Source organism: Alternaria arborescens (assembly GCF_004154835.1).
Source record: "Alternaria arborescens strain FERA 675 chromosome Unknown contig_15, whole genome shotgun sequence".
NCBI lineage: Eukaryota > Fungi > Ascomycota > Dothideomycetes > Pleosporales > Pleosporaceae > Alternaria > Alternaria arborescens.
In genome coordinates, this window is record NW_021167870.1 from 343,890 (window position 1) to 367,266 (window position 23,377).

The 23,377-nt window shown below is 51.2% G+C and overlaps 7 protein-coding genes across 7 annotated transcripts; 5 read left to right on the plus strand and 2 right to left on the minus strand.

Annotated features, from left to right (window-relative positions):
* Window positions 1-151: 151 nt before the first annotated feature.
* On the plus strand, window positions 152-1,760 carry AA0111_g6925 (hypothetical protein; the record flags this gene model as incomplete). The annotated part of the gene is made up of 2 exons (XM_028653201.1): window positions 152-203; window positions 250-1,760. The coding sequence occupies 2 exons, from the start codon at window positions 152-154 to the stop codon at window positions 1,758-1,760; spliced, it is 1,563 nt and encodes a 520-aa protein (XP_028505574.1).
* Window positions 1,761-2,148: 388 nt separating this feature from the next.
* AA0111_g6926 (Isoleucine--tRNA ligase) lies at window positions 2,149-5,310 on the plus strand (the record flags this gene model as incomplete). Its single annotated transcript, XM_028653202.1, has 1 exon — window positions 2,149-5,310. The coding sequence occupies one exon, from the start codon at window positions 2,149-2,151 to the stop codon at window positions 5,308-5,310; it is 3,162 nt and encodes a 1,053-aa protein (XP_028505573.1).
* A 2,813-nt stretch (window positions 5,311-8,123) lies between these two features.
* Window positions 8,124-9,876, plus strand: AA0111_g6927 (hypothetical protein; the record flags this gene model as incomplete). Its single annotated transcript, XM_028653203.1, has 3 exons — window positions 8,124-8,204; window positions 8,251-8,559; window positions 8,611-9,876. The coding sequence occupies 3 exons, from the start codon at window positions 8,124-8,126 to the stop codon at window positions 9,874-9,876; spliced, it is 1,656 nt and encodes a 551-aa protein (XP_028505572.1).
* Window positions 9,877-13,210: 3,334 nt separating this feature from the next.
* Window positions 13,211-16,348, plus strand: AA0111_g6928 (hypothetical protein; the record flags this gene model as incomplete). The annotated part of the gene is made up of 6 exons (XM_028653204.1): window positions 13,211-13,415; window positions 13,462-14,113; window positions 14,159-14,325; window positions 14,375-14,967; window positions 15,023-15,815; window positions 15,870-16,348. The coding sequence occupies 6 exons, from the start codon at window positions 13,211-13,213 to the stop codon at window positions 16,346-16,348; spliced, it is 2,889 nt and encodes a 962-aa protein (XP_028505577.1).
* A 1,008-nt stretch (window positions 16,349-17,356) lies between these two features.
* AA0111_g6929 (hypothetical protein) lies at window positions 17,357-18,816 on the plus strand (the record flags this gene model as incomplete). The annotated part of the gene is made up of 4 exons (XM_028653205.1): window positions 17,357-17,512; window positions 17,573-17,897; window positions 17,952-18,125; window positions 18,179-18,816. The coding sequence occupies 4 exons, from the start codon at window positions 17,357-17,359 to the stop codon at window positions 18,814-18,816; spliced, it is 1,293 nt and encodes a 430-aa protein (XP_028505576.1).
* An 83-nt stretch (window positions 18,817-18,899) lies between these two features.
* AA0111_g6930 (hypothetical protein) lies at window positions 18,900-20,486 on the minus strand (the record flags this gene model as incomplete). Its single annotated transcript, XM_028653207.1, has 3 exons — window positions 18,900-19,537; window positions 19,600-20,103; window positions 20,432-20,486. 3 exons carry the CDS (start codon window positions 20,484-20,486, stop codon window positions 18,900-18,902), a joined length of 1,197 nt encoding a protein of 398 aa, XP_028505378.1.
* A 1,164-nt stretch (window positions 20,487-21,650) lies between these two features.
* Window positions 21,651-22,347, minus strand: AA0111_g6931 (hypothetical protein; the record flags this gene model as incomplete). The annotated part of the gene is made up of 2 exons (XM_028653208.1): window positions 21,651-22,006; window positions 22,056-22,347. The coding sequence occupies 2 exons, from the start codon at window positions 22,345-22,347 to the stop codon at window positions 21,651-21,653; spliced, it is 648 nt and encodes a 215-aa protein (XP_028505379.1).
* Window positions 22,348-23,377: the final 1,030 nt, after the last annotated feature.

Genomic DNA, 23,377 nt, shown 5'->3' on the forward strand with positions numbered 1-23,377 from the left:
TCCGGGGGTTGGAAGGATATACCCGTCGCCCTGTCCTCGTGGACATAGCACGCGCGTGCGAGCTCCCTGTTATCTACAAGCTAGGCAGCACATCGACTAGCAAACACATCGCGATTACTTACTACACTCATACACTTACTAAAGACTCACTATGGAAGATGGAATTATGCAGCTTCAGCCAGGGCGCAGTGTAGGGTTCATGAGTTCGTTGCGACCATCGTTTGGGTTACCACGCTGACTGAAACACAGCCCTCGGATGCTCCCTACACGAAGTACTGACGACTATCAAAGCCGAAGTCAAGGCTTTTCCTCGGTTTCAGCTCTACCACGACGAGTTACGACCTATCTCATCCCCCGTTCAGGTCGTTCTTCCAGACAACGGTCTGCGACTACAGTTCGACGGCCCTGACCAGCGGCTGCGCCTCATCGAAGTGCTCGATTTCGCAAAAGCCAAGTTGGTATACAAGGATATCGAAGTGTATAAACCTGGTGAAGTAGGCTTCTCAGGGGGCGTGTCAGGACCGAGGTTCCGGCATGTTTACGACAAGCTTCTGGGACCGACGTATGGCGGAGAGTACATACCCCCGAAGTCAGAAGACCCAGATGCCAGAGGTACCTACAACCTGTCGTATCCGGGAATAGCTTTCAACTTTTCGGTTCAGCACTCTGCATACTCTCCGAAGAAAGACTTCATCTCGCTTCTGTCCTCGTCGGCTACAGGCCCCGCGACATCCATGGCAGTGTTCAATGGTGAATCTTGGCAGAAAGCTCGTGGAACACTGTTCACAGCAACACCGCCAAATCCGAGATCACTAGCCCTAGGCAAAGCAAAGGACGGTGGGCCAGACGAGATCGAAGCGGTCAAAGTACACGGAGAAGGTAGGATAGAGCTTGTCCGGCGGTCTAGTCCCCCGTTCTGGATTGCTCTTAGCGAAACAACGCCTCAGGATCTGATCACGGAGCTTGGCGCTCCTGACTCCATCTATCGTAAGAACGACCATCGGCTATCTATACATAAAGATCGAAGGACGAGCGACGCATCAGATCTCTCGCCCGGTGGGCTTACTCCAGACGATGACTCAGATCACGGCTCGGTGATCAGAAGCGATAACGAAGATGCATGGGAGGATGATGACGAAGCTGCACTAGAGGCTCAGGAGCGAGAAGTTGCAGCGGCCGAGCACTTCTACAACTACTATCACCATGGCTTTGACATCTTGATTTCACAGCCTACTCAGATCTCTCCGCCCTCTCCTACTGCAGAGAGACGGGAGTCGGAGCTGCACAGCCAAGGCGAGCTTAGCGCGCAACCTCTGAACCATCTTACTGCAACCAAGATCATATTCCATGGTAACGTGCCTGGTTCGTATCAGTTTAATCGGCATAGGCGAAGCAGATGGACGCTCGAGCATGTGCCCTCAGCCATGTACCGTGATCCTCTCAGTTCCGAAATGGGCTTCGGAGACATCTCAGGCCGATTAAAGGAAGTCTTCAAACCATATTACGACAACGAAGAGCAGGAGAGGTTACAGCAACGTGGCATGGCTCTGAACAGAGGCTGGGGTGACAGCCCAGGTAGCAGCTGCGAGCTACTCGGAGGATGGGAGGATAGTTCTGGGAAGAAGAGCAAGTTTGCGAATGCTGGCAGTGTCTTGATGGAGGGTGCTGCGGATGTTGGAAACGTAGAACTGTTTGGCTTTCCGGGTATGGTATTCGAAGTGTTGAAGAACGGAGCTGTGAGCTCGTTGACCGTATACTGAGACGGCTTGTCATAACACGTAGTGTGGCGAGGTTATGCACATAAGCCAGTCTGCTCGAGGCATAAGTGCTGGATACGTAGCACGAGTAGTAGACTGGTACACGGTATGGTCATCATGGGTTGCTATTACTACACCAATCGATCTGAACCAATCTTGACAATCAAGTCTTGAAACATATCAAATACAGATGATGTTTATGCCTTCGTATTACTTAAAGAGTCTATATAGTCAGGATTATCCTACTGCGATATCGTGAATTCCAGCAGCATAAGACTCTATCTCCGTGCTAGAGCCGAACCGAGCCGAACCATCACCAAATGAGTAGATCCAAAAATATTGGAACTCCAACCACCACTTCCCCGCCGATTTGCCCGCCCAGGATGCTATTATGCTAACCCCAACACGCATCCTCCGCGCATCATGGTCCAACACTCTCCGACTACCAAAATCTAGTTTTCCGCCGCGGCCGTTAGCGTCAACGAACCCAACCTACCTAAAACGATGCACCGATGACCTGTATGCGTGGCAGGCGAGCCCGGAACGCGTTATACGTTATGGACATTTGGAGAGGCGGTTGGATGAAAAAAAAGGCAAGAAAGAAGGCAGTGCGCCGAGAGAGAGTTTTACTCTGCATGATGGACCGCCATACGCCAATGGCCCGTTGCACATTGGCCATGCATTGAATAAGATCACCAAGGACATCATTTGTAGGCACGAGGTTGGACAAGGGAAGAAGGTGTCGTACATTCCTGGCTGGGATTGCCATGGTCTGCCTATTGAGATCAAAGCTCTGCAGGCGCAAAAGAAGGATGCGGCGCAAGCAGATCCTGTAAGCGTGCGGGACGCGGCGCGCGAATTGGCAACCCGGACAATCGAGGAGCAGAAGAAGGGTTTCAAAGAATGGGCCGTCATGGGTGACTGGGACAATGCATATCAGACAATGGAGCGTGGTTTTGAGATTAGACAACTGGAGGTCTTCAAAGCCATGTTCGAGAAAGGCTTAATCTACAGGCAGTTCAAACCCGTATACTGGAGCCCAAGCTCAAGAACAGCGCTTGCGGAAGCTGAATTGGAATATGACGAGGGGCATAAGAGCTTGGCTGCTTTCGTGCGGTATCCGATACACCTATCGGAGACACTGAAGAACGGAGCGCTAAAGGATGTTGATGGCAAGGTCAGCGTAGTCATCTGGACAACCACACCCTGGACGTTACCCGCGAACAAGGCGATCGCGGTGCACAAGGACATGCAGTACTGTGTAGTCAAGGACGCTGAGAAGGATGGCGAGCTGATCCTTGTTGCGGCTTCACGAGTAGCGGAATACGAGAAAATCCTTGAAAGGAAGCTCGAAATCGTCGTACCAGACGTGCGCGGATCAGATATTGCCGAACAGGTGCAGTACGAGAATCCTTTCCAGAAAGCGAACGGACTGCAGCCTATCATTCATGCGGACTTCGTCACCGACTCTTCTGGTACTGGGCTGGTGCATCTCGCTCCTGGACATGGTATGGACGATTACAATGTGTGCATGGCGCTCAACGTTCCAGCTTTTGCGCCTGTAGATGATGCTGGCGCCTTTACAAAGGATGCGTTTCCTGAACAGCCCGAGCTTCTGGAAGGACTACCTGTTGCTGATATCAAGAAATCGGGTAGTAATGCTGTGTGCAACTATCTCCAGAAACTCGACATGCTCCGAGGCAAGCAGAATTACCGCCACAAGTACCCCATCGACTGGAGGACGAAGGAGCCTGTCATCACGCGAGCTACTGAACAGTGGTTTGCGAACGTAGAGGGTATCAAGGATGCCTCGATGAAAGCGATTGCCAATGTCAACTTCATGCCTGCGACTGGTAGAAGCCGTCTTGAGAGCTTTATTCAGGGACGAAGCCAATGGTGTATCTCGCGACAGCGCGCTTGGGGTGTTCCTATCCCTGCTTTATACAAGGTTGAGGGCGACACTCTGAAAGCGACTATGGACTCTGAAACCATCGACCATGCCATTGAAGTGATCAAAGAACGTGGCATCAACGCGTGGTGGACGGATGCACAAGACGATCCAGCTTGGAAGCCGAAGCACCTTACCGGAACGTACGTGCGTGGTAGAGATACCATGGATGTCTGGTTCGATAGCGGTACCAGTTGGAAGCTTCTTCCTGAGCAAAAGGACCAGCCTGTTGCCGATGTGTACCTGGAAGGAACTGACCAGCATCGTGGATGGTTCCAGTCGTCACTCCTTACTCACGTCGCCACCCAGTCTTACTCGACCGAGACTGTCAAAGCACCATACAAGACTCTGATCACTCACGGCTTCACTCTCGACTCCGATGGTCGCAAGATGAGCAAGTCTCTCGGCAATGTCATCTCTCCAACGCAAATCATGTCAGGCGAGCTCCTTCCACCCGTCAAGCGAAAGAAGCAAAAGGGCGTCAAGCAAGATCCTGCAGCAAAGAACACGCCAACATATGATGCTATGGGTGCCGACGCGCTTCGCCTCTGGGCCGCAAGCAGCGACTATACGCGTGATGTCACAATTGGCCAGCCCGTCTTGATGTCCGTAAACCAAGCTCTACATAAGTACCGTGTTACCTTCAAATGGTTGCTAGGCATCTTCTCTCTGCCATCTTGCCCGCCGCCCTTCACCTCCTTCAACGACCTTACACCCAGTATCACCGAATTCAAAGAACTCACAGATCGCCTCGCAATTCACCGACTTGTACAGGTCAGTGCAGAAGTGCACAACCACTTCGGGAAATATGAGTTCTTCAAGGGTGTCAACGCGATCAACAAGTACATTTCCATGGATTTGAGTGCTTTCTACTTTGAAACGCTCAAAGACCGCGTCTACACCAGCGATAAGAATGACTGCGAAACGCTCCAGCGTGTTTTGGGACTCATTTTCTACGAACTACTGCAGATGCTTGCCCCAGTCTGTCCGCTGCTTGTAGAAGAGGTCTGGGATCACCTTCCTGATGAGCTCAAGGAAAAGAGTAGTCACCCCGCACGCGCGGTTTGGTCGCCTCTTCCCACGCTCAAGGAGTCTGAATCGGCTAGTCTGGAGTCCATGAGTGAGACTACAAGTACACTGGGAGCTGCTATCAAGGTCGCCCAAGAGCGTCTCCGTGCGGACAAGAAGATTGGTTCGAGTTTGGAAAGCGCAGCTACGGTTTACCTACCTTCTTCGAACGCCGAGAAGTTGCACGCAGAGTTCGCGGCGTGCTTACAACCTTCCACTCCCAAGCCCACGGACGTTGAGACTCAGCTTGCTGGCCTTTTCGTTATTAGCGAGGTAAATCTTCGCACTCTGCCTGATCCATCCGCTCTTACGAACAGCGTCTTCACCGCGGAGGATCCCGATGCGATGAAGCAGCAATCGCAGTGGTCCGAAGAAGAAGTACTTTCGAGCGATAGTGGGATGTTAGGTAAAGCGAAGGTGCTTGTACATCCACCTAGCAGAGAGAAGTGTCCAAGGTGTTGGCGCTTCGTCAAGGAAGAACATGAGGAGGTTTGTGGAAGGTGTGGAGATGTTGTTTCGCAGCATGATAATGTATAGATATACTGGCTGCGTCATTTGGATTGTAGCTTTCGAGCTGCATTGTATTTTACTGTAGTCTTTAGATCTAGCGATCACTGCATGTGTATTGAGGTTATACAGGGTTTGGAAAGGAAGCTGTGTTTACTCTTAATGTCTCTCAACCATCTGACTCTTCTTCAAAATCGATCTTAAATTTGGTCCCAGATTCGGCCTTAATGGCGCTGTCAGAGTCAATAGTGTACAGTCTCTCAGCTTTGGGTTTTCATTATGCTCTCGTTCATCTTTGCCCCGATTGTCTCATGAGTCGACCAGGTAGGAAGTTTTGGTACCCAATGTTGTATTCATCTTCTTCTATCGCGCTTTCGCGCTTTCCAGATCTCGTCATGTTCCCCACTGGGTCTTGGTCCTTGGCCGCCCTGCGAAGAGACTGCACCTCTCCGCGAAAGATGCTTCGTGGGTGGATACATGGGGTGAGGCATATCAAAGTCATCTGTTTCTTGTTTATTGCGCATCGCAATCCTAGCTTCCTTGAACTTTGACGTGATCTGATCCCACGAAGTGTCCACAACTTCTTCGCCTTGATATGATAGGTCCGGTCCCATGCTTTCGTCCCATTCAGTACTGTGCACGTCTGGGCTACTCCCACCACCATGCCCTCTATCAACGAAGTGTAGGCTTGAGGCTTCAGAAGACACTTCTGAAGGGGCCCTCGTAGATTGCGAGCTGGAAGCTGATCGGGCGCTTTGATGTGCCATGTCCGATGCTGTGTCCTCTCCCCAAGCAGCCATGAAGTCTGTTCGGGGTATTGCAAACAAGGCAAGCTGTTCAAGATGCCGTGCGAGATGAGACTTCATTTTGCTTGCATGTTTACCACATAATGTGCATGTTCCCGAACGTGCGTTTGAAGGCCGTTGAAAGCCACGATGTAGACTTAGGAGCTGCGCTTGATCGAGAGGTTCTGAATGGATTGTGTGCATGTGATCCAGGAAGTCTTCCACGTCGATGAAAGACTCATGAGACACTGTGTTACAGAACCACTCAACGCGATGTGTATGTGACTCATGGTGAAACCAGTCGTTTTTGTTTTCGAAGAAATGATCATGTAGTTGGCAGTCTGAGTATGTACAAACATACGGTTGAAGGTCGGATAAAACATGTTTCCTTACGTGCAAGTATCAGCGGTATCCTTGAAATCTGCTATTGAATTTACTTACTCCCATCTGCGCTCTGATTCAGCCACTTGAGGGATAGAACAGTAAGGACATATGTACTTCTTCAAAACCTGTCCTTCTTCTGACCTAGGTCGATTCGGAAACCTAACTGTGATTGCATCTGCAGCCTGCTCGGATGCGGCCGAAGATCCGGATTCGGACACCGACTGAACATAAAGTCCTGCCGTCCGCCAGATTGGCGCAATGGGAGCGTTAATTTTCAAGGTTGTCGCTTTCGTTTGCTCTGTTCGTTGACTTGGGGCCTTCAAACTGGGTGCCGCCTCGCTAGCCATATGGACTTTGCGAGGGGAAGATGGGTTGTTGTGTTCGGATTTGTCAGTCACCGTAGTTTCTACATTTTGCAAAGCATCAGTGTGATCTTTGCGATAGCGTATCAGTTGCCTGCGCCTCGATATCATCTTCGCCAGGCGTGCAGCGACTTTTTCGTTAAGGCCAGGGAACTTGTCCCTTACGTACATAAGGTCAAAGGGCAAGTATCCGGTTGTATCAGCAGCGGTTTTGTCCTTTATACGATCGGCCGGTGCAGGACGTCGGATGGGTAGCCTCCAAAGACATTCAACAATGAAATTGATCGAGTCCAACAACGCTGGCTGAGCTGGCGATCGAGCTCGACCAGGTTTTTGATCTGAATTACGTCGAGGCAGTTTCTTTACTGGTAGCTTTTTTACTGGTAGCTTCTCGACCTCAGAGTCAGAGGAAACTTCCCACGGGGAGTCGAACGAGTCCGATGCGTCCGTACTTGCACCTGATGGCTCGGAATCCTCAGCCAAGCGATGAATAGCTGCTTCATGCTCTTTGTCAAAGGTCACCAAGGCTTGCAAAACTCAGGTTAGCGATCTCTTCATGTAGATATTCGATGTGTTTACTATACCTGTGTTCAGCTGAATCTCACGTTTTTGATTAGTTATTGGCCTGAGTTTGAGGGAACTGTAAAAGGCGACAAAAGTGAAACTCAAATTTCTTACACGATTTTGCAGGTCCTGCATCAACTTCAATACCTATAGGTTGGGTGAGTACTGGCGTATCAAATGCAACGAGTCATCCATACCTGACTTTTGTAGAATGACGCCTCTCTCAACCGGTAGTCAAGAGATAACTTGTACTTATTGGCACCATGTATAGCACCAACATTTCCAGCCCAAAGCTTGTATCTATCGAGAACATCCTGCGCTTCGTTCGGACGTTCCTTGTAAGAGGGGGAGTGGGATGCTTCGATGAGTGCGAGGAAAATAGAAACGCAGTCAATGTGAGCTTTTGAAATTGACAAATCCATCTCTGTAAGATAACATCTCGTTGCTGAAGTGGTCGAGAGATCGTGCGGATAACACGAGAGAGCTGAGATGTGGTTACGAAGGCTGCAGACGAGACCACGTGGTTCAGCTGACGACTAGAGCTCTTCGAGCTTAGCAACAGAGCTGAGAAAGCACACCTTCTCTTCAGCCTGATCTATCCTCTATACTGCTTTTCTGCAATCCATCACTCAGCGATTTCTAGGACCTCTGACTCTATCGTTCGTCTTCTATATCGCTTACACATCCCGTTGTTATTCCCCCGATGTTGACAGTCTGACCGATTAGCGGCATCACAAGCTCCCTCGCCATGTCCGGATTTGAGATAGCTGGGGTAGTACTGGGATCAATTCCGTTGATCATATCAGCTTTGGAGCACTATGCTGAAGGGGTATGTAGTGCAAATGCATCACACGTCATGACTGATGCCATTCCAGCTCTCAACCATAAGAAGCATGCAAAAGTACGAGGAAGTATTCGGATATCTTCATGCTTCTTTCGTAACTATTGCTTGCATCTACAGAAATTCCTGTGAAGAGCTTTTGAGTCCGTTAGCTCTTTCTGATGCTCAACTATCCCAGCTTCTTGAGAATCGCGAAAGTTCGGCATGGGAGAAACCAGAACTGAGCGATGCTTTGCGCAATCGATTGGGAAGCAACTATCTGCCCTTCAAGTCTTCTGTGAAGCAATTAAACAAGAAAATCAACCTTTTCGGGCGCAAGTTGCAGCTAGACAAGAATTTTCAGGTATGTACGACGTGGTGCAACAAAGAAGGAACACCTGCTAAGGGATAGTAGCCACCGTGGACTACAGCAACAGGATGTGTCGATACGGCGGCACGAAACAAATTCTTCAGCGATCCCTGGATCCGCATAAAAGGAGGGTTCAAATCGAAACACTACAAAGAATTGCTATCATCTATTGAAGAGGACATTAGCCGTATATCCAATCTTACGGCAGGGGCGATTGCGCTTGAACCATTGCGAATTGAAAGAATACGCAAAGCCAACACGGAGTATCTGATCAAATTTCGTCAGCAGGCAGAGAAACTATACGACGCTTTCAACACACGATGGTCATCAAGGTGCATGTGCCAATGCACACATCAAGCAAATTTGCGTCTTGATATACAGAAAGACGATGAAGCAGGTCAATCTTCTACATTCAAACTTGTATTCACTTTCGGCTCGTTACACGCTGGAACAACTACCCCTTGGAAGTCTATTCCAGTGGAGATCGAGGCTGTTGATGTCATTGATACGCCAAAACCATTCAACAGCTCACCGCTTCCTAGTATTATAGTTCACTCGAACATCAAAGCACACGACCACTGGAAGTGCCTAAAGCGAGCTCCAGACATAGTCGATCTATGTGCGACACTGCAACGCTGTCCAAGCCCGGACTGCATAGGGGTAATGAGCAGCAAGCTCGCCAAGCACCACATCCACACTTTTCACTCACCCAGCGCAAAAACGACCGACAAGCGAGTCACCTTACAGGAAATTATGACGAAACAGGGTACAACCTTCCAGATCAAGGAAAAGTGCACACTAGCTCTCACCCTTGCTTCTGCGGTCTACCACCTCCACAACACACCCTGGCTAGAAGAAACCTGGGATCTCAATGACATATGCATACTGAGCCAGTCCTTGCTATCCGACCAGCCATACATATCGCGTGATTTTCCTGCTATAGCTGCACCACCAGCACAGAGCCAAAGGATGCGCATCATCAAGAACGGCATCATCTTCGCTCTCGGCGTCGCGCTGCTAGAGATCTCCTATGGCAAGCCTTTGAACACGTTTGTCACTCCAGAAGACCTCGACGCGAATGGCAACAGTACAGCTTTCACCGATTATCTCATAGCGGATCGTTTGGCCGAAGGCTTGCGAACGAGGGAGTTGCCAAACTATGCTGATGCGACGCAGAGGTGTATACATTGTAACTTTGAAGCTTCGGTATATAGTCTCGACGACGATGATTTCAGGGAGAGATTCTATAAGGGGGTTATTGTGCCGTTAAGGAAGGACTACGAGTATGTTGTTAGTACTGCCGTAGCGTAAAGTGTCTGGAGGGTAGTATACTTGGAGTGAATCACAACCGTTTAGAGCATCAAGGCATCACTGTCACGTCGCTTGATCTACAGCTACATCAATCGAGAACTCAGAAACATGTGCACCATGTACAAGAACTCGATCTCGAAGCACATGAGTAGATTACACCTGAGGTAGGTATTCAGGAGCTATGCGTATTGGCCACTGCTCCACTTAGTGGGACCGCGGAGCGTTACTCCGCATGTCAAGCGCTTCACTTGTGTGCCATCCCGCCGTTCCCAACGTTCTTGTTTCTGTAGTCAAAACCAATAGCGTCACCTATCATACTGGCTCCTACTATGAAGACTGCGCTGCTACGCAGCACTCGCATGTTTCCCTCTGATGTAGCACAAACAAACGTTCGGAGATCTTGGCTGCAAAGCGTTTAGCCTCCAGATACCGGGCAAGTCGCGGTGCCGATATGGAGCGACGTTGAAAAGCATCCCCGCATCCGTGATAATAGCACTAGAGTTCTCCCACATCCGATCATGTCAAGCGCCTACGTGAAGACGGACTACATTGTCAGATCACTGAAGTCCCAGTGTATTGACTTCGGCTTCCGGGCTTCACAGAGTCCGTCAAGAGCCAGGCTAGAGAACTCCGAGTGTGGGACCGACCCTTGACATGGATATACAGAACCGACAGGGTACCTGTCTTTGGGTATCAAGAACCTGTTGTGAAATCTTGGATACGAGCAATAGATGAGATGATGACTATATTAGCAAGTGTTTCTAGGGCGTCAGGCAGGAATGTCCCTGGATGGGTTCGCGCTGAGGCCCGATGAGTAGACAGTAGCTGGCTGAGCAAGATTCATCTGTGCTTCTGGACGGCTCCAGGCCGTTCAGCTCTATCAATCTCCACGTATACTGTGTAGGGGTTAAATGAGACAGACATGGAGGCAAAATAGGCGGCGCCATGGCAAAGGTAGTGAGCCATGTGTTTGGTGCGTGCGACGAAGACTCCGGAGTGTTCGATTGGAGGTTACTCTCTACAACGCGCAATCGACCCTGCAGCGCGTCAGCTGAATTGGGGTACATTGCAAACCTCAAATATAGTCAGCGATAGCTTGTAGGCTAAAGGGCCGTTGGCCGATCTGGAGTGCGAACGATCGGAGCGGTGCTACGCATCTCTTGATTTGCAGGATGGTGCGGTATACTAATGGAAACAAAGCCTATGTCTTGCAGTCACCTACTAGCTCGCAGTATGCTAGTAATTGTAGTATTGGTTGGAGGGTAACAGCGTTGCGGACTTGGCGCCGGGATCGGACTGAATCGCGCAGGCAGCGGGACGAGAGCTTGTCACGATTTGCCATGGGACAATTCATTGCCGTGACAGGTGTTGACCCTGGATTCGTGCTTACCAAGACTTAGATCAGCAGCCTTGTCACGGCCTTATCTTGTATTTATGAGGCAGGGTCGAAGTTTAGAGAGCGAATAGCGGAGGGTGCGTCGATGTTATCCCTATTAGCGGCCCTTCTTAGTGTAGTCGCAGCTCCTTGCTAATTCCAGTGTATGGAGCGAGTACGGCTGCGTGGTGGTCACGGACCAAGCTGCTTACGTGTAGCGTGCCCGAGGGTTCGGCATAGAGCAGCGACCTGCCGCAATCGTGTTAATGGCTGGGTGAGGCGGCTGAAAGAAAGCGACTTGGACATGGAGAGTCGGACAAGGTAACGGCATATGCCGTGTGCCGCAACTCGCAGTCGTCAGACACGAGGGCAGACGGGCGGGGATCAGCATTGGTTGATCAGCAAGCAATCGTCCGCAAGCGGACCGAACAGGGGCTCTTTGTTCCCCCCACAGCGTGCAGGCACTGGCGAATTGTGGGATCTGCAGGCAGCTTCACGAGTCGCCACTTCCAGAATACTTCTGAACTGGGTTCTCTCGGGCAGATGACGAAGCTGCGTGGCGACCTGTTGCGGGGGAGTTTGGGCGCTTGGTGCAGGCGTGCGATGCAGGCGACGGCAGACGGGCATAGGACAGCAAAAAGGAAAAGTTGGAGCTGGTGCCAGCGCACAACGAGTAGCGGATGTTAGCCAGTCATAGCGCAGGCAGCAGAGGCAGGCGTGCTGTATGTAATCTTTGCAGCTGTGCGGGAACTGGGCCAGCCCTGGGATGCGTTTCAGGACCGAGGCCGTCCTGCAGCCAAGCTTCCCCGAGCGGCTCTCTGGGTTCGTCGCAGCCCTGCCGGGGCACGAGGGAGGGCGGGCGCGTGAACGTCTGGCTGGCAGCGTCGCGAGCGTCGCGTTACAGAGCCAGACGGACGCGCACACGGTGAGACGGCCGCCTAATCATGGGCAGTCGCAGGGCGTGCGACGGCGCTGCGGAGCATTGGACGGATAGAAAAGCTTCCAGAAGGCTTCGAGGCTTCGACGGCTGCTGGTCAGTTTCGACATGAGTGGGGATTGCCCACCAGTGCGCCTTCCTCTTTTCGTCTCGAGTAGCCCAATCACGCAACGCCTGCACCTCTCCTCCACCACACTCAATCGATTCCTATCCCCGACCTCTGTCCTTGCTCAGCTCGCCCTCAATCCACCCTCACCATCTTGCCCGCGCCCGATGCTGCTCAGACTGCAGCCCATACTGCGAGTGCGCTCATGCGACACTGACGCCGAAGACCACTAGCCACTGCGTCTGCGACCAAACCACACCACGACCCTCACCCGCAAGCCCTGAGCACTGCGCTTCGTGTCGAGGACGCTCCTCAAACACGCTGCAGTCGAATCCGCAAGAGACGCCCGTAGTGCGCTGTGCATCCCGAGTCTCGCCCGCTGCCTCGTCCCGCCTGCAGCTGAGTGTGAGAGTGAGAGAGAGAGCGCGCGAGGCAGCTGCGTCCTGTGCCCTCCCGCCATCGCACCTCCCATCCCACGTCGCTACCCGCCTTCCTTGTCGCATCCGCCCGTTGCGCCTACCTCGTATACAATAAACACAGCACGTTAGTCTTGTGTGCACTGGCTGCCTCTCTCCGCATCGCTAGGTTCCCTGGAGCTCACACAGACGTCGTCGTTTCAGACTGCATCTCAGACCAACCGGCGCACTCCCGCGATCCCATCTCTGCGCTCCCCCACGCTTCTAGACGCACCGCACCGTCTGAAGCTCTCCTGTGTTCATTCCCACCGCGCTCGACACCTGCAATTGGCCATCGCATCCACCACGCTTCCGCCTCACATTCACCCGTGACTCTACTCGACCCCCTTCAGCCGCATCATCGCGATCCACCACTCTCCCCATTTTGCGACTCCTCTGCAACATCCTCCCCTCTGCGCTGGAGACCAGTGCTGTCTGGTCGCCGCACATAGGTGGAGACAATGGAACATGGCGCGTGCAATGTTGTCTACATTGACCGGCGGGCCAACGACGAGCATGTGCGCAAAGAGACGCTGTCCAAGTCGCTTGTTGCGAGGACCACCACCACAGGCAATGTAGGACAGAGCTACTTTGCGCTCGGCAAAACATCGCCGCGTGAGGTACACGACAATGTTGAAGCGATATTATCCATCTCCTCAGAAGGTAGTCTGTCCGCCATCTGCACTCATATCCTTACTGACGCGTCCAACAGTACACATCTGCAGCACCGGCCGCGCCTGCCTACAGAAGATCCACCAGCTCATCGACTCCACCAAATCCAGCATTCCCACCTTTGTCATAATAGACATACCGTACGATGAAGAGCAGCGAATGAAGCGCCTGTCTCGTGAACCGCGCACGCCGTCGCCTACCTCATCGCGTCTCACACGGATAGACACCAGTGAACCCGACGACATCTACGCCATGCACCTACTCACCCACATATCTTCCGAAATCTCGTCGCGCAACTTCTCTAAACTCGTCGTGCCTGTCGTTATGCTCTCGGGTTTAGGTACCGAAGAGCCTTCTTCAGCTGGCCCGCTCCCGTCGCCCGGTCTACAGGTGTCGTTTTCGCTCGGCGACACTGTTCGGTTGACTCGATACCTGGACGCCGGTGCTGTCGACGTTCTGACAAGTCCCATGTCCAGAGATCGCATGCTTGGCTTGGCCGTTCACGCCTATCGGTTACAGAAGGAGTTCTCAAGAGAAGAAGCAAGCTTCCTAACTACTAAGAGAAACCGGAAGCTGTCCTGGGTCGGTGTCGATGATACTAAGCCATACGCCTATCTTCGGGAGGCCATGGTGTCCAATCTGATGACTGGTATCTGTAATCCCGAAACAGTAGGCGATTCACTCGAATCTACGTAAGTGCACACGATGAAACGAAGATTCGCGACTAACGACAGCAGGGATTTCCATCTCGATGAAGATCGCCAAATGATTGTTGAAGCTGCGGTAGGCACATGGGCCTTCTCAGCGCACGACTTCACCGACGATGAGCTTCTTTATGGTGCCTTTGTCATGCTGAAGCATGCACTTCAAATGCCTGAACTAGAGAAGTGGGCGATAACTGAAGGTAAGTGAAGCACGTTCCAGTACCCTCTTTTCCGCTAACGGATCTCTAGATGAGATGATCGTCTTTCTCTTGGCCAGTCGTACCGCCTACAACGAATTCGTCAAGTACCACAATTTCCGTCACGTTGTCGATGTCCTCCAAGCTCTTTTCCACTTCCTCGTCCGAATCGGCACTCTACCTCCTTACCCATCGGCTTCCTCCAGCATTTCCGCTCCGAAATCACCAATTGCTGAGCTTCTTAAGCCTTTTGATGCGCTTACGCTATTGATATCAGCCATCGGACATGATGTCGGTCATCCAGGAGTCAACAACGCTTTCCTCGTCGCACTGAACGCACCACTCGCTCAACTCTACAACGACCGTTCCGTCCTAGAATCCTTCCACTGCGCTGCCTATTCTCAGATATTACGCCGCTACTGGCCAAGAGCGTTCGCTGATGCTGCGATGCGCAAGCTCATGATCAACAACATACTTGCGACCGATATGGGTCTCCATTTCAAATACATGAGCGACTTGGGTAATCTACAGCAGAAGGTTGCGCATGACAAAGGAGTAGTTGACGGATGGAGCGCTAAAGTACAGGAAGAACAGAAAGATTTGACCTGTGGCCTTCTGATCAAGTGCGCAGATATCTGTAATGTGGTAAGTTTTGCGCCAACACTCTATTGGCGCACGTAATCTAACTTTCCCAAATTAGGCGCGGAAGTTCGAGACCGCAGCCAGATGGGCCAATATCCTTACGGACGAATTCAGCAACCAAGGACTTATGGAAGAGGAGCTGGACATGCCGTCTTGTTTGTTCGGCGGCCCACCCGTACGAGAGGACATTATCAAGCTTGGTGAATCCCAGATCGGCTTCATGAATATCTTCGCTAGGCCGCTGTTCGAGGCTGTCACAGACATACTACCTGCGATGCGCTTCGCTGTCGACGAGATCCTGACAAACAAGGGTGTTTGGGAGAGAAAGATTAATGAAGAACGTCAGAAGAAGAGGAAAAACAAGAGTATGAATCTTGGGCTACTCACACCTGGCTTTGCCGTCGACCCAACTCCGAGTCCACTGTCTGGTGGGGGTAGTGGACACACTGTAAAGATACCGCTGAGTGCGATCAAGACCATCTCTCCAGAAGAAGCCGCCCGCCGAGGGTCGACCGGCTCTATACGCTCTATTCCAGTTGCGTCTGACTCACGAAGATCCTCTTCAATTATCGATAAGAGCTCACGGCGATCTTCGACGACCGCTGTCCCTGGCCAAAGAGCTATGAGCTCTGCTGAAAACGCCACATCGTCAAGACGAGGTAGCAGAGACCCCAGTCTCACTGCAATTCTGGTAACACAAACACCAAACGCATCGGACCCAAAAGGACAATCTCCAGGTTCCGAGGATCGGTCAAAGACTGATCGTAAGGACACTTTGACACGGTCGTCATCACCAAAGAAGGACGGTGTTAGACCGGTCACAGCTCCTTCCCAGGCCAGACGCAGTCAAGGTGAGTAAACGTCACTTTAGACCCGTCATGGCATTTGAGCTAACTGTGGAAAAGTTCTTGATCCTTACCCTGCGCAACAACCGACGTCGCAAAGTCACTCCCAGGTCGATTTGTCGCAAACCGCTAACGGGAACTACGATGGCTCAAAGTTGCAACAATGGGACTCACACAACAAGTTGAGCGCTGATAGTAACGCAACACGCTCCGATGTGTCGCGTGACTCGAGCTGGTGGCGACATGTGAGCACAAAGCGACGCACTCGCGATGTTAGGAACGGCGATGCAGATGGACGAGCTCCGCTGAAAGAAGTAACACCCGATTCTCTGGCGCCTCCGAACCCTGATTCGACTACCACATCACCCACTTGCTCTAGTCCCGGCAGGAAGACGACAACGGGCAAGATCATGAGCTTTTTCAAACGAAAGCCCAGCCACAAGGAGCCGGAGAAGCAACTTTCCAGCTTCGGTAGCTCCTCTCAGTTGCGAACACCACAGACGAGCGATCCCGGGCGATCACTCCACAGCGACGATTGATTTCACTAATACCTTTCTACGCCTCTATTGACCTTACATTAATGACCAACGCCGCATCCGATACCACGGTATTTCCTTTAGTCTCAACATACCACTTCAAAAGCAGTCCTTGGTCTCTGCGACACTTGCTTTTGGGTCTCCTTCATCTCTGGTACTTTTAGGATTGATACCTCTTATACATGGTATGCCAGCGGAAAGCAAGGGTACAACACTCGCACTGAGGTTCACTTGTTCTACCTTCGGGTATCTTTAGGCAAGCCTTCATCCGTGTTCTACTTCAGCGCGCTAGCATTCCTGAAATATCAGGCTTGTCTCTGCATCTTCACTCTTCCTTTGTCGGTTATCTTCATCTCGGCGGGGCGCTTGGTTGCGCGCATCCAGCGTGTTTCATGTATACCGAGGGCAACTGCTGTTTGTCATGCATTTTGGCCTCTATAGTTAGGGAGGTTTAGTTCTACTGTTTCTTGCGCGACCAAGAGGACGCATTTGTTTACGCGACTTTGCAGTTGTTACGACAAGAGGACGTTCAGACACTGGGCCGGGCATGGACCGGTGCAAGCATGACGCTGTCGCACAAGGAGGACATTGACTGAAGAGCTGGCATGAGAAGAGAGTGTATAGCTGGCTCTTGTCCGACCTTTTTTGACGTGGATGCAGCGGCTACTACTCCAAGCTTGGCATTTGCCGCTCAGCGAACTGATGATAAACCCCGTAATGAAATGTATATTCTCAATCTCTGCTCACTCGCAGCAAGCGACTTTTCAGATGCAGCATCAGTCATACAAACCTTGTTTACAAACATGACCGTCGGCAAACGCCGATGCCCTTATCAAGGTCACGAGCGGCCTCCGCAAAGTGGGTTTTTGTAGCACATAACTACCTAATTTGGGCCAGTGCAGTCGTTGTAGTGCGGCGCTAAACCCCACTTGCTTACCTGACAACACCTACTCTTCGACGTACAGCTTTGTGATCTCTATACACCTTTCTCAAACACACAGCAAAACAAAGATGGACGACAAAGTCAAATACCTCCTCTCACTCAGCGCGGTGCGAGAGCGTGCTAAGATTGTGGGAGAGGCCGCTGAAGCAGGCAAACTGAGTCACTTTGATGTGCACGAGGAGCGCCTGGGCGAGGCTGCGGATTATGTGACATCTGTCATCAAGGTTCGTTGTTAAGCTTCTCGAGCTGTTTGAAGATGAAGACACTGATTATGAATCTACTAGCGTGACTTTGGTCCAGATAAATTCCACACTATCCCACCTCATGGTCGCTGGCAACACTTTGAAGTTGGCGGTGTTCCCCGCATCGCTAACTTGCTTGATGAGTGGAAGAAATCTGGATGCGACGATTTGGAAATCACTCGTCGTTTGATTGATCTCTTCTTCGTTTCGGTGCTGCTGGATGCTGGTGCGGGAGATCACTGGCGGTATGTGGAGCCAGGAACGAAGATAGAGTACGAGAGGAGTGAGGGTATTGCGGTGGCGAGTTTATACATGTTCAAGAGTTGGGGATTCGCTGCGAAGAAGGATGGGGGACCGATTGTTGATGGTGAGTGTGAGATTTGCGATTAAAATAGAACTGTGCTAACTGTGCTGCGTGTAGGAAAGGGACTACAAGATTTGAAGACAGAAACACTGGCAGAAGGCTTCCAAATCTCCGAAAGCAACCCCATGCTAGGTGTTGATTCTCGAGCGAATTTGCTACGCAGTCTGGGGAAATCATTGCTTTCCCACCCTACCATCTTCGGCGAAGAAGGCCGTCCAGGAAACGTTGTTGGTATGTTTATCATTTACACAATCACTATATCAGGTACTTACCACATAATACAGACTACATGAAAACCACAACTTCCGACCCCTCAACGCTAGATATTCTAACGTTCTGGGACGTCCTCCAAAACCTACTCATACCCATCTGGCCCCAAGACCGTACCGTGGTAAACGGCCAAGCTCTGGGTGACGCCTGGCCTTTGTCTACGCTCAAAACGCAATCCAAAGAAGGAACCTCTGATGAGAGCACATTCATCCAACCCTTCCACAAGCTAACCCAGTGGCTTGCTTACTCCCTCACCGTCCCCTTCACCCGCATCCTCTCCCTAACATGGAAAAACATGTCTTCCATGACCGCACTGCCTGAATACCGCAACGGCGGCCTATTCGTCGATCTCGGCGTTCTGACTCTGAAGCCTGAGTCTTTAGATCGTGGTCTAAAGGCTACTTCTGACGGAAGCGGTCTTCCTTCTTTCACCGCGGGAGACGATGCTATTGTCGAGTGGCGAGCAATGACGTTGGTGCTGGTAGACAAATTGTACAAGCTGGTCTTGCAGAGGATGGAAGGGGTGGATTTGAGCATGGCGCAGTTGCTTGAGGCAGGAACGTGGAAAGCAGGGAGAGAGGTCGCAAAAGAGAAGAGGCCTCAGACGAAGAGCAGTCCGATTGTTATCTTGAGTGATGGGACAGTTTTCTGAGGGACTTGTAGGATTGAAGGTTGGCTCATTGAGAAACACGACCGACTAGCAAAAAAACCTACATTCCTCATAAAATCTTGCGTTCACCCCCTCATCCTCCTTCCTACATCACTTCTCTCCGTTCCATTTCCATCCGTTCTATATCTCTCTTGTGGCGCATCATCCAATACACCCAAACCATACGGTCTCATTCTACCCCCTGGCTCGCGTTCCTCTCTCCGTTCTTCAGGTCCTTGCTGATTAGAGGCCGTAGATTTGGTACCCCGAGACGCCCAATCCTGAGGCGCCATCCACACTTGCGGTGGAGTATCTGAGCCTGTGACATGTCTATCTCTAGATCCCTGGTCACCCTTCCACATACCACCTAATACAGGCGATTCCGGCTCTACTTCTCCACTATCCAACTCGCTCCTTAGTCCATCGCCCGAAAGTTCAGACGGGCCCCTCGAATGTCCGTACATGGATTTATGGGCACGAAATTGTGCTGGCGTAGGATTTGAAGGGGTGGAGTTGGGGAGTTCTTGGGGTGGAGTGTGCCATTCGTGTGCGTGACTATGGTATGCGTGGTTATCGGAGGCGTAATTCGGGTCGTTATGGGCGTAGGCTATGTAACGCGGATCTTGAGGATCGTAGGGGGATTGCGAGTGCTGATTGAGAGGGGATGGATGGCCGTAGAAGGTGTTGTCGAAGCCTGGGTTGGGAGATGTGTAGGTTGGCGGGGCTGTATCTGTTATGTTAGTATAACATTTCAAGCCGTCAGTGAAAAAGATCAATTTGACTTACGGTCAGTTGGTTTCGTTCGTATGTGTATATGGTGTCGTTGCGATTGTTGGTCTTCCGTCATCCCACCGATAGGTAGGATGTCTTGTCTTTGCTCCATTCCCTCTCCACTCCCATCGTTCTTTCCTTTCTTCCTTCTGAAACAAAGACACCATACCACGAATCCAACGACCACAGCAAGTGCAAAAGCGCCACCCGCTGCGCCACCTGCAATAGCAGCGACCGGTGTTTTCTCTCCGGCTTGAGCGGAGGCAGTGGCCGATGTGGACGTCGTGGTTGTTCCAGGTGTAGTAGTAGATGAAGATGCATTTGCCACATTGACAGATGCATCGCTGGTAGATGAAGATGGCGATGATGTAGCCGTAGCGCTGGATATCGTGGTGGATCCGCCAGTGGCATGATAGGCGCTGAGCTGGTCCTGGCGATTGAGGATGGCGGGCTCAAGATCACCGTCCGGACAGCCAGACTGCGCGCATGCGTTCGTTTTACAACATCCCCAGAACGTTTCTACAGTCTGTTAGCCAGTTCTCTATAATTCTCAGGTGTAAGCTGAATGGAGGGTCTTCGGTACACATCCAAGGACGACCAGTGTTGATTGGTGACTTACCACCAGCAGTGCATGTGAAGAACTTGCTCCCGGTTCCGCAAGTAGCGTCAGGAAATGTCCCATACGCGGCTGGATCAAAAGCGCCCGGATATAGGTTACCTTGTGCACAAGTGATCTCACATGGATCTCTCGCACAGCAACCTACAAAGAATCTGGAGCTGTGTTAGCGATTGGAAATACTAATGAAGACGGATCCTCACGTTCCATAGCCGCACGACCACCACGTACCTCCAGCTGGACAAGAAGGAGAGAACGCCTGTCTGCTAGTGAGGTTGGTCGACATCATTCGAGGTGACGAGGCTGCGGTGCGCCCGTGGAGGGCAGATGAAGCAAGTGCGGCCAACGTGGAACAGCAGCAGCGACTGGAATCGAAGAAGAACGCTTCAAATTACGTGACTCTCAATAGACAACAAAATCCGAAGGGAAGTGAAACTGAAACTCGAACTCAGCCCTGGGTCTCTAGTGGGCGATGAGCGCATATACCTGCGAACAAAGGGCAACCCTGCGGCTCAACCTTCCCTATGCGCGTGCATCACGACTACCGAATTTGCGACGCATCTTCTCTCTAGTCTCCGGGCTGAGGAATTCCAAGAACGCCTGCGTATATGGCCACATGATGGGGGCCCAGCCTTCTTGGGTGTTACCTGCAAGTAAGAAATCTGACGTATGTTGTGCATATCCTCTCAGCACCACGAAGACGCCGGTGCTCTATTTTTCCTTAGATAGTAGCATCATCTAGAAGGTTTACATGCTCTGGCATTCGAGTGTATCGACCGAGATGCAATGAATATTCCAAATGTGCTTGCTGTGTCCTAACATAGAAAAACGAACATATTCGTATCATACCGCTAACCACCGCGCCACGGCGTAAAGCTGACAGATAGGAGCTGTAAGAGAAAACATTTGGAAGACCAGAAACATGCAGATCCCGGGAGTAACAATTGTCACAAAGGGTGTGAGGTGGTGTGAGGGATTGCCAGAATAAGCCAATGGCTGCCGCGTGGCGGCGCAGTAAGATGCATCGTGGAAAGGCTGACGTTTGGGTGGGCCTTGAGTCGATGGTGGCGGGTTTTGGTGGCACTGCCCGCAGGATTACGGACAAGTTCGTGTTTTCTGATCTGTGACGCTAACGCAACAATATTGCCCAATAGTGTATGTTTTAGTCTGTTAAGTTTGAATAATGTCGTGAACTACTGTCAATACATCAGAAAAATGGAGGGTATTCAGAAGTAGGAAAAGGAACAGCCTGGCCGGATTTTCTGATAGGGTCTCGATTCTATGTGAACATTCGATATTCATCTGTTGTATTATACATTTTTGCGCTCGCTGATAGACTGGGTATGATATGCAAGTACAGAATGAGGTCCAATGAAACAACCCAAATACAAGAACCTAAGCGGAAGAAAGAAAGAAGGGTTTTGCATGAAACGATATGATCTTTGCGCAATTAGTTCCTTTGTGACGGACCCTCCTCAGTCATCACTCCCAACCCTCGTCCTTGACTCGCTCGCTTAGCCATATCATTCTGGAATTCTGCTTGTACAGGTCGAGGGGACACTTGCGGTGACTCCAACTCGGAGGGGGGAGCAGGTCCTGTAGCCTCGGCGGGAAGTTCAGAAAATCGTCGATTATCTGCACCAGCAGGAAGTTCGGAGTACCGTTGTGTGCTAGATTCAGGGAACTCTGCTGGCAGCTCTTGGGGTTCGCTTGCGTGGCTGGCGTATTGGTGGTATGATTGATGGCCCTTGGTAGGGGTATTGTCGTGGTAGGAACCCCCGATAGGCGCAGAGTACGTAGGTGGTGCTATCATGATTGTTAGCTTACTGTTAGGTGAGTTGACGAGATAACGTACGTGACTGGCCGTTGAACTGTGATGAGTGCCTGTTGTGGTCGTGCTTCTCGTTGTTCATCATTGGGACCATGGCCGCTGCCCCCATATCGCCTTCGGCAGGCTTCTGGTTGCGTCTCTTGCGAAGGACGAAGAAGATAATCAGTCCAATGATAGCAAGACCGACGACACCTCCGACTACTCCACCAACGATAGCACCAGTGTTGCTCTTTCCGTCACCTGATGAGGAGCTTGCGCTTGGGGTTGCGCTCGCGCCATCAGGGGCGTATTCGGCGAACTGCTCTGGTAGGTCCATCAAGGCAGAAGTTAAGTTTCCACCCTCACACGAGGGCCCTGGTGTCGCTTTGCATGCATCGTGTTTGCAGCATCCCCAGAAAGTGTCTCCAAAGCCGCATGTATAAAAGGTGCTGCTTGTTGGGCAACTGGCGTCTGCAAATTCTCCGTGATGTGAAGCGTTGTATGCACCAGGTTGGACGTCTCCTAGTTTGCAACCAGTGGAACACGGATCGTTCATGCAACAACCAACAAAATTACTTCCACCTTTAGCATCACAAGCATACCTGGAGTTGGTTTAGTATCCGCGTTGCTCTTGAGTTTTAGGATTTGCCTTACCACTTGCCTCCCTTCGGGCAATGAAAGTCGTAGAATGATGAATTAGACATGATGGTGATACTTCCAATAGCAAGGAAAAAGCCTTAGATGGGTAAAGTTTACAGTGAAGTATAACGTCGCAAACCAAACGGCGCAAAAACAAAGATGGGACCAAAGCGAGAGTAAGTACAGCAAATCCTAGTAGAAAGACGGTAGATGTGATAAAGAACGGGGCATATGTCAGCTAGATCAGAGATGAACAGCACACGGACAAACATGTATCTCCATGTCTCCAAGCACGCGCGATGAACGCCTGAATGGGGCGTTACCTGAACGGTAGCACTGCAGGAAGACATTGTGCATAGCATCCGCCAATAGAGGACCACGCGTGATCCAATGTGGTATAGTTGACACTCCGCAGTATGGTGGCTGGCCTTGTGTGATGTATTTTGGTGTACTGTCAGAAGCTTATCCGTACAATTCGCGTTAGTAGCTGAAAGGAAGTAAGCGAAGGATTGACGAGCCTAGAGCCCGACCCGTACCCCGTGGCGGGATTTGATCTGAGCGTGAAAGTCTCAGCACAGCCCTCTTCCATCGCGGTAGCAACGGCGTGTACAGCGGAAAGTCGACGCGATGCCACGATGGTCTTGTCAGGCATACTACCAACACATCACGAAACACAAGCCCATTGTGCTCCCTCTCTTGACTGCACTTTTTCGATGACCCACAACAAA